This window comes from Bidens hawaiensis, unplaced genomic scaffold (genome assembly GCF_021521415.1).
Source record: "Bidens hawaiensis isolate Kalapana, Puna unplaced genomic scaffold, B.hawaiensis_p1.1 tig00008041_1, whole genome shotgun sequence".
Taxonomy (NCBI): domain Eukaryota; kingdom Viridiplantae; phylum Streptophyta; class Magnoliopsida; order Asterales; family Asteraceae; genus Bidens; species Bidens hawaiensis.
The window spans coordinates 490808-500964 of NW_027491565.1; the positions used below are offsets into that span (position 1 = coordinate 490808).

Consider the following 10157-nt stretch of genomic DNA (forward strand, 5'->3'; position numbering starts at 1 on the left):
TACTAAAAAAATAAATTAATAGTTTTGCTTGATAGTTTTTAATTTGATATATGTAGTGGAGATTATTAAGTGAAAAAAATGTCGTAGTAATATGTATATAAATAATGTCATGAGTTAATAGTAATTAATATAATAACTTCATGGGGGTGTATATTTAATAAAAATGGTGTAATGGGGGGGGGGGGTTACGTTTAGCAACACCCTTATTGTTATTATTACTATATTCTATTTGAGTTTATGTTTAATTATACATGCTTAGTCCATGGCATGGATTGTAATCAAGTTTTGAATTATTTTCTTGATTAATAGAATTGGAAAGTTTATTTCAAAATTAATCGTTTTACTCAAATATGTTTATATCAATTCACCACCGTGACATTAAAAAACGAACTTTTGTTTAATCCGTTGGTAACCGAGTTACAACTTGTAGTTCCAACTTATGCATATTCTTCACGTAATTTTGTTGTAATTGTTGAACGTGTAAAGTACATTCAAGATTCAAAAGAACAAACCGGAGATAATAAAAGTAGAGGCAACTTTATTAGACAACGATATCATTTTCCATCATAAACTGCTTTTTATCTTCAAACCCGTTGATGAAAATGGAGCTATTTGGGTTTCATTGAAGTATACACCAGATGGTCCTTTTTCAGGCAACAGAGCAGCCATTACTGGACCTTTAGCACCTTCTTCCACTGTAATCATTCCAGTTTGAGATGTCATGTCTGTTATAACATACCCAGGATGCACACAATTCACAAGAATATTCTCGTACTTCTTTGCCATTAGCCTTGTGTAAGCGTTAAGAGCAGCTTTTGAAACTTTATAAGAAGAGAGTGTAAGTGGCCATCCATTCTCTTGTACCTTACCAGCCTTGAAATCACTCAAAAACCATTCGACTATCTCATCTATCCTCTTTACAGTTAAATTATCAATATCTTGCAACTCTTCTTTCAGCTTTTCATTATGAAACCACTAAAAACGATAAAGTAATAGCAGACTTTGTTAATTATATACATACTTTCTTCGTTTCTATATACATAAATGAGTTAATTACTTACGTATAGGTCTCCGAAGAAAGAGGTAAGGTTCACGATTCTCGGGGATTTAGAGAGTTGGAGAAGAGGAATAAGTGATTCTGTAACCATTTTGGTTGCGTAGTAATTTGTTTTCACGCATTTTTCTCCCACTTCATAAGGTTCTTCCAAAATATTGGTTACAAGATGCGGGTTATCATCGAGAACTTGTAACTAGCCCAATAACACATAATAAGTCACATTATAAAGTGGTTTATACATATAAAGTAGAGGTGCGCATGATTCGATTTTGACAAAATTTATGCGATGAGCCACTAACACGATCCAAGTTCTGTCTCTTGTGTGTAATTATCGCCATCCTCATCTTTGATTTTTTTAATTGAACTTAATTGTGAGTTCGTGACAAGAATGTCCAAATGACCAAATCTTAATATTAATATCCTTGAAAACGTTTATAACTATTTTAAGTAATATAAATGACACGTTTAGTAATTTGTATTTACAAAGAAATACTTACAAGCCCTCTTCCGGCTCTAAATTCATCTTCATGTATGACAAGTCCGCCATCTCCTGCATTATTGATCTGTACCAAATCTAAGATCTGTTTATACAAATGGCCTTTTTTTGGTATGGCCTGACTTTAGTCTATTTTATATGTAACGCTTCAAAACTCCTAGATTTGAAGATTTTTAAGGTGTTTTTGCTTACCAAGATATCAAGCTTCCCGAAGCATGTTTGGACAAATTTAGCCAAAGATGCAATACTAGACGAATCACTAATATCTAGTTGATGAAAAACGATGTTAGAAAGCCCAGAAAGTTTGAGTTTCTCTACAGCTTCTTCCCCGCGAATTTGATTTCTAGATGTTAATATGACCTCAACTCCATTTGAAGCAAGTTGACGACATATTTCAAGTCCAATTCCTCGGTTTCCTCCGGTCACAACTGCAATTCTGGGTTTAAAAGAAAAGGAATTAAAATTTAAGGAATATTTAAAGATTTTGAATATAAAAATTTGATGGTCATGAATGATGATGTGCCTTTTCTCCTCCATTGGAAGATTGGAAGTGAGAACTGAGATAAGTAGAAGTAAGCCACCTCTCCTCTTTTATACCGGATGTAAAAATATATTTTCATTTTTTATAATTTATATTTCATATGTAACTCATGTGTTACATTATAATTAAAGAAGTCAGCCACTGTCTATATAGATATATAGATATGTAAAGGGTGGTTCATTTCAATATTCAAACAAACCCAATTAATGTAAACAATTTAAGGGCACAATTGCTTTCTAAGATTATGTGTGGTGGATGATTATAAAATGTGAGGATTTTCGACACGTGACGTCACGTTAGCAGAGAGACTAATTTTCATTTTAGGAGCGTAGTGGTTTGTAGCTTAAAAATCACCCTCAACTTATTTTATTATTATTTTTAACACATAACCGACGACAAACCTATATCCCCCCTCCCCACTTATCGCCCAAAAGTCCGGGGGGGGGGGGGGTGTTCCACTTAAAATCACCCAAAAAAACTTCCTTTTATCGTCCGTTACACCTAGCCTAAGTGGTCCATTCACTCAGACAAACCCAATTGATATTTTTGAAAAGAACATACTAATTTCTTACTAAATCTTCGGATTTTGTTATTTATGTTCTTAAAAGAAATAGTATTTTATAGTTTGAAAAAAAGTAACAATTTAGATATGAAAGTATAAAATTTAAATCTTTAGAAGATATATTTTTAAAATTTTTATTTATTTTTTGCTTAAATCAACCCATAATCATCTACAAAGTTTATAGACGATTATGGGTTGATTTAGGTGTTGTTTGTTTTTTAAGACAAAACTTGTCTGTAATCTGATTTCATCTGATTTAATGTCTGCAACTGAATATGTAGTCTGAAGGTCTGTAATTTGAAAATATAATACTGTTTGTTTTATAAACTGGATATCGTCTACATAAGCTGAAAATTAGTTACCTATCATATATATTAAAGTAGATAAAAGTCATTTAACGTTTGTAAACTGCTAAAATAATTGGTAGTGGTGTATGAACTATGAAAGTGAGTGGTGGTAGACGATTGTGACAGGCAGTGAACGGTGGGTGGTGGTGATGGACGGTTGTGGTGGTGGGTGGTGGACCGTGATGGTGGCCGACAATGGGTGGTGGTGGTGGCGGGGTGGTGGATGGTGGTGGCGGGGGACGGTGGGCGGTGGCGGGTGGTGGTGGCGGAGGACGGTAGGTGGTGGCGGTGGCGGGTGGTGGTGGCGACGGACGGTGGGTGGTGGTGGTGGTGGATGGTGGTGGTAGTGGACGGTGGTTGTGGCCGACAGGGGTGGTGGTGATGGACGGTAGTGGTGGTGGGTGGTTGACGGTGGTGGTGGTGGTGGTGGACGGTGGTGGTGGTGGTGGCGGCGGACGGTGGATGGTGGTGGTGGTGGCGGATGGTGGGTGGTGGTGGTATTGGACATTGGGTGTTGGTACTTGGTATGATGTTAAGAAGTGTGAAGATGGTGAAAAAAAATTATTTTTTAAGACCATAAAAACAATTTTCAGATCTTTTTTTTTTAAAACAAACAGTCTTCAAGAGCTTATGTCTGCGCGCCTGCAGACATAGGCTCCTTACAGACCTTATAAGCAATAACAAACACAACCTTAAGCAAAAAAAATTAGTCCCATTCTTTTCTTTTCTTTTCTTTTCTTTTTTTAATTAGTTTGCTGTGTTTGTTACTCTTAGGTTCTATGAATCACTTGATTTAAGATATGTTGCTTTTATCTTAACTAACTCGTATTTGGCTTGTCTTGTTTTTGTCCTGGTAAAAATGTACCGTCCGTCACTTTGATTAAAAACTTCACGAATGTTTTTTTCACTTCTTCATGTTGTGTTTAAATTGGTGTTTTGTTGACTTAAAGCATTCTCAACCGGTCCCAAAAAAAAGGATAGGGTTTTCCAAATTATAGGTTAAGGGTATATATTATAATACCATTTCGTCCCCACCGGGAAAGAAAAAGGTAAACGAGAAAGAAAGGTAAGAAAAAAAAGGTTTTATGGCCTTTAACCAATGCTGGGAGGATAAACAGTACACGTTTGAAGTTTAACTGTTTAAAGAGGCGGGGTCGTTTCTAAGAATTTTGAGTGCCAGGGTTCAAGTATCGTCACGACTGGGTTAGAGATGTGTTATGGGATGTGCTTAGGCGTGCCGGGATCTCAGCAAAAAAAGAGGCACCTGTTAACTTTCTGACTGATCCGAGAGAGGGAAGATCTACACTGCGCCCTGCAGACGTTCTTGTGTTTGGCTGGGCAGGGGGTAAACCAACTTACAAAAAACGATACCCATCTTACAAACAAAAAAAAAGGATACCCATAACATCTATGTCAGCTTTTTTTTAAATATATTCATCAAATCAAAACGACTCGCTTTCTAGATGATCCCTCTAGAAGAAGGCGATTATAACAACCTTTCTAGTTACTTCGTTCTCTATTTCTATTTGAGAGGGTCCTAAGGAAAAGGGTTTTCTTTCCACCGAGCTAAAAAAAGATGTCGATGTCTCTAGTAAACTAAAAACATTATTTAATAGCTATTTTGCTTCAATTTATTCGCTACAAATCAAAACAAAAATTGAAGATTTAGTTACGATTAGAAATTAGAAATCTACTTGTCTATCTTCATCCATGGATTCTTTGTAAGCATGCGTGTGTCGACCTCACTGGGGTGTCCCCATTTGTGGGGCTGAGAGACAGTGGCTTCGTTCCTAGACAGACGGTTTTGAGGGCGGAATCTAGGAAGGTTGCTAAGCATGAGGCAGCGTGTTTGGAGAATCAGCACGTGTTCATTCTATTTGCCTTCGACACATTTGGATCCCTAGCTCCCGAGGCGGTTCGCTTTTTGGAGCAGGTGCAGAAGGTGGTCCACAGTGACTCGCAGAGCCCGAGTAACCAAGGATTTATATTTAGTATAATAGGCTTTGCGATCCAAAAGGGATAGCGGCGCAGCTTGTTGTTCGCTTACCCATTATCCAGATGTAATTTGGTTTGTGTTAAATGTTAATAAAAGTTGGCTTTTAAGGGAAAAAAATGCCTTTATATGTATATGTTTAAAATTTTGAACTTGAAAGATATTAAAGTTACAATATATTCTGTTAATTTTGTAAACTGTTATCACCTAAGTCAATTCAAACCTGTTTAGTAATAAATCAAATTTTGTTTTAAGTCAATTACCAAAAACAACAAATATCTTAAAAGTTATAATGCATTAGGAATATTAAATCATTGTTTGAATAAAGTATTTTAGTTATTTATACTCATATGATCATACTCAAATCGTAATTTGGTTATACAAACCCCATAATCAATGTTTGGAGGTTGTTAGTAGCTACCATGATATTGAAAATCATAACTATATATAAATTAAAAGCGCTCAAAGCTCTCACATTGTACCCCCTTTTTCTCTAGCCACCACATGTCTCTATTTGAGAATAAACCCTCTCGATGATCCTAAAATTGAAAATTTGCAGGCTATGGGTCGGGTTACGGTATGGTTATCTTAAATGGTAGAATAAAAACATTTTAAAAACCTAATTCTATTCGTCTGATTCTTATCTTCAGCATGTCTCCATCTCTGCCTTCGTTTGTTCATCTTAATGATCAACACTATTGTTCACACCAAACGATCCGTCGTAACACCAACAACTAAGATTTGTCTATTAAAGTCAATTTTAAATTAGTATTTTAAAACAAGGCTGATCATTTTATATAACTATTATTGTTCATGAACTCCATAATAAATATTTTAAGATCAAAAGTCAAAAGTTTCTCACTACCTTTGCTCTCTAGATTTACATAGTAAACTTTCTTTAGGGACTTATTGTGCCTCCGCTTTAACACTGATTTATTTTTTCATTGGGACTCATTATGTCTCCGTCATAAAACTACAGGGACGTAAACAATAATTTTCTCTAAATATAATATAGGACAAGAGTAACACGATTCAAATCAAATCTTCAATGGGATACATGTAGTGGAACTTATAATAAAAATTAGAAGCAAGTTTGTAGGATTTTATAATGTTATTTTGTATGCGTATGTGCACATGACATGAGAGTGTATGATACTACGATATTCGTTAATCTTTACCTTTATTAACTATCACCATTTTTTATTTATTAAGTTAAGATTCAAATAACAAACTGAAGATAAATATAGAAGCAACTTTATTACACACATAATTACCCATGATATAATACTTTCTATATGGTTGGCATACTCGACGAAAACGGAGCTATTTGTGTCTGGTTGAAGTATACACCAGAAGGCCCGTCATCTGGCAACAAAGCAGCCATTACCGGACCTTTAGCACCTTGTTCCACTATAACAAGTCCGGTTTGAGATGTCATATCAGTCATAACATACCCTGGATGCACACAGTTCACAAGAATACTCTTATACTTTCTTGCCAACAACCTTGTGTAAGCATTAAGAACAACTTTTGAAACTTTGTAAGCAGAGACTGTCAGTGGCCATCCGTTCTCCTGTAACTTACCAGCCTTAAAATCACTCAAAAACCACTTGATTATCTCATCTATTCTCTCTTCGGTTAGGTTGTCAACGTCGTTCAACTCTTCTTTCAACTTTTCATTGTGAAACCACTAAAAGCAAGAAAAAACGTGAATGGTATGCAAGTTTGATAATTATATGGAGATTTTCTTTGTGTTTTGTGTAAATGAGCCGATTACTTACGTATAAGTCTCCATAGACAGAGCTAACGTTCACGATTCTGGGAGATTTAGAGAGTTGGAGAATAGGAATCATCGATTCCGTAACTGCTTTGGTCGCATAGAAATTTGTTTTCACACTTTTCTCCTACTTCATAAGGTTCTTCCACAATGTTGGTTAAAAGATCCACCTTCTCATCAACGACTTGTAACTAATCCAATAGCACATAACCACATCACGTTTAAGGTGAATCACATGTATAACATAGAAGTCGCGATCTAGTTCAACTGAAGTTTGAACCCGTGAAAATGGGTTCAGTTAGATGGTTTGAACCAGCTTTTAGTTCAAAGTTGCAAGATTGTTTATAAATATGATGAAGAGATTAAGCATATTATACATATACATGAATGCAATCAACATATTATAAAAGTTGAAACAAAACTATAAACATAAACAATTGTTCAAATTTTAAACCGTGAACAAATTTATTAAACCGGATTTTAAACCATAAACCATGAATCGGCTCATATAAATCTGAAACCAAATGAACTGACCGGCTTGTTTTAAAAAGGTAAACGATTGGCTCGGTTTACACATTCAGTTTTTGTTCTTTGACCATTTCAAGTTTTTGTTTTTTAACAACAAATGTTACCCTTATTATACCTTACACAAATAAATCTAATATATTCCCTTGTCAGTTTGTTATTTTTTTTGTTTAAATTTCAAAGAGTTAAATATATATTATTAGGTATATTGGCTTTAAAAAATTTCAACCATCACATTTTGGTCGCTGCGGCCCGAATCAACAAAATGGTTGATGAAGGAAGCGTAACTTCGTTAGTCTTCGGTCGCCGGAAAACTTCTTTTTCCGCAAAAAATCGATATTTTCGTCCAAACCTCTTTGAAACCTTAGATCGGACCTTCAGAAACCTTTTTTTTAGTAAAAATCCAAATTATTGATGTCGTCAGAACCTAGGTGGCAATCGTTGGAAAAACGTTTACAGCTAGAAAACTCCTTTTTCAGGATGAAACCGTCGGTGGTTGTGTGTAGATAGTAGTTGTCAGTGGTGGTGGTGGTGTTCGGGTAGTGGTGGTCAAGCGGCGATTGTGGTGTTCAGGTGGTCATGGTAGCGTTCAGGTTAAGCTTTCCGGCTTAAAGAGTTTATGGCAAAAAAAAAAACGTTTTTCTAACGACAAGAGACTAACGAAGTTATGCTTTCATTAGTCATGGATAGTTAGAAGCAAATATGTTAAAATGTGAGACTGTCACCATTCATTTCGTAAGTTAAGATCAGCAACGACCAAAAGTTGATAGATGAGATTTTTTAAAACCAGTATACCATATTATTAAGTTTGATTCATATATAATAATATACACATTTAGTGAATTGTTTTTATCACACCAACCAACCGATAAGATATTATCGCATGCAGGGTCAAAAGGTGGGACCCACCCTGAATTAGATGAATTACACCCCGCTAACGGAGTGCATGATAAGATGCTCAAGATAAGAAAATATTGTAATAAGAAAGAATTACAAATGTTAAAAAAATATCAAAAGATTTTGGGTACATGGTGGTGTCATTCGTTCACAGGTGAAGGTTCGAGTCTCATAGTAGACATTGATATAGCGTTACGAATATATGCTAGTTGTTTCAAATAGAAAGTTTTACGTGAAAATACTTCTAATGATGCAGTTCTATCTGAAATTAATATAATAGCATGGTTAATAATATGTATACAAAAATACTTACAAATCCTCCTCCAGCTACAAATTCTTTTTCATGTATGATAAGTCCAATTTCTGCTGCATTATTAATCTGTAAAAAATTTTAAATATTTTTGTATTAAAATGATATCCTCCACACTTTCTTATATATAATAATTTACAACCATAGTCCATAAATGTAAAATCTGTTATCAAATGCTCTAAAAAAAAATTAAAAGAATTTAAGAATGGGTTTGCTAACCAAGATATCAAGCTTTCCAAAGTGTGTTTGGACAAATTTGGCCAAACATGCGATACTAGATGGGTCATTGATGTCTAGTTGATGGAAAATCACATTTGAAAGTCCGGAAACATTGAGTTTCTCCACAACCTCTTCCCCACGACTTTGATTTCTAGATGTTAATATGACCTTAACTCCATTTAAATTAAGTTGACGACATATTTCGAGTCCAATTCCTCTGTTTCCTCCGGTAACAATTGCACATCTGGATTATAAAAATAAAAAAACAAAATTCGTGAGAATATGCTATTAACTTTATTAAGTTTCGACTAAAACAAGATTAACATTTGATAGTGATAGATGAAGTACCTTTGCTCCTCCATTGGCAAATAGGAAGTAGATTTTGAGATATTGAGAAGTAAGCAACTTCTCCTTTTAATATCAAATTTTAATAATAAATAATATATGTTTTCATGTGGTAGTTACGTGTGAAGCTTCTCCCACCACCAATAATACCTACAAACATGTACCGTGCATTTATATCATGAGATACAAGTATAACAATAAAACTTATAAAGTTGGTTATAATAAAGTATAAAAAAATATAGACATATTTCACCCGTATGCAGTGACGAAGCTAGGGCTTTTTTGAATAGGTGATCGAAGTCACAGAAAGTTATTTTAGAAGTGTCTGGACTAAATACTTATGAAAACCGTCAGATGAAATTGAAAAAAAAAATTACACTGTTAAGCGGAAAAACGAGGATGACACAGGACACCCCAGGTCCCTCATAACCTTCGTGCCTGCGCATATGTTATCATATAGAGTAGTTTACTTAGGTTTTCATCTTTATTTTATTTTTTGTCAAACTGTATCTAATCATATCATATACAAAAGGTTTATCGGATATTCCAATTATTAACTATTAACCGTCACTGGTTTCAACTAACAAAACTAACAAATGTTTGTTGACGGTCCCACCTTCGAACATATTTTTCACCAATGGACTATGACTAACAGAATCTTAATGTCGTTAGTTGTTGGTAGCTGGGAAAACGTTTTGGCTGGAAAACTCGACATTTTGTCCCGAACCTCTTTGTAATCTCATATCGGATCTTTAAGAAAAATTTTATAGTAAAAACCTCAGTTATTAGTTATTAAGGTCGTCAGAATCCTAAAACCACCGTCAAAGTTAGTTGATGGTGCTCATGTTGTTGGTTGGTCAGTGGTGGTTTTCTTTAAGTTGAGTTTTCCGGCAGAAAAAAGGTCGAGTTTTTCAAGCAAAAACGTTATTGCGACGACCTCCGATTAACGTCATTTAGGATTCTGTTAGTCATAGGCCATTGGTGGAAAATATGTTAAAAGGTGAGACAACTAGCAAATATTTCGTTAGTTGTGACCTAAGAAGCACGGAAACGTGAAAGATAGTGGAGTCCCCGTCCCGGGGAACAAC

The 10157-nt window shown here is 34.9% G+C and overlaps 1 protein-coding gene and 1 pseudogene across 2 annotated transcripts; both read right to left on the reverse strand.

Annotated features, from left to right (window-relative positions):
• Positions 1–384: 384 nt before the first annotated feature.
• On the reverse strand, positions 385–2208 carry LOC143636745 ((+)-neomenthol dehydrogenase-like). Its single transcript, XM_077104262.1, has 4 exons — positions 1746–2208; positions 1555–1620; positions 1062–1250; positions 385–975 (listed from the first exon to the last, which is right to left on the reverse strand). Exons 1-4 carry the CDS (start codon positions 2088–2090, stop codon positions 565–567), a joined length of 1011 nt encoding a protein of 336 aa, XP_076960377.1. The 5' UTR covers positions 2091–2208; the 3' UTR covers positions 385–564.
• Positions 2209–6276: 4068 nt separating this feature from the next.
• On the reverse strand, positions 6277–9193 carry LOC143636748 (short-chain dehydrogenase/reductase 1-like; annotated as a pseudogene). The gene is made up of 5 exons (XR_013154300.1): positions 9073–9193; positions 8725–8968; positions 8509–8574; positions 6778–6964; positions 6277–6686 (listed from the first exon to the last, which is right to left on the reverse strand). The product of XR_013154300.1 is annotated as a short-chain dehydrogenase/reductase 1-like (transcript).
• Between the last annotated feature and the right edge of the window lie 964 nt (positions 9194–10157).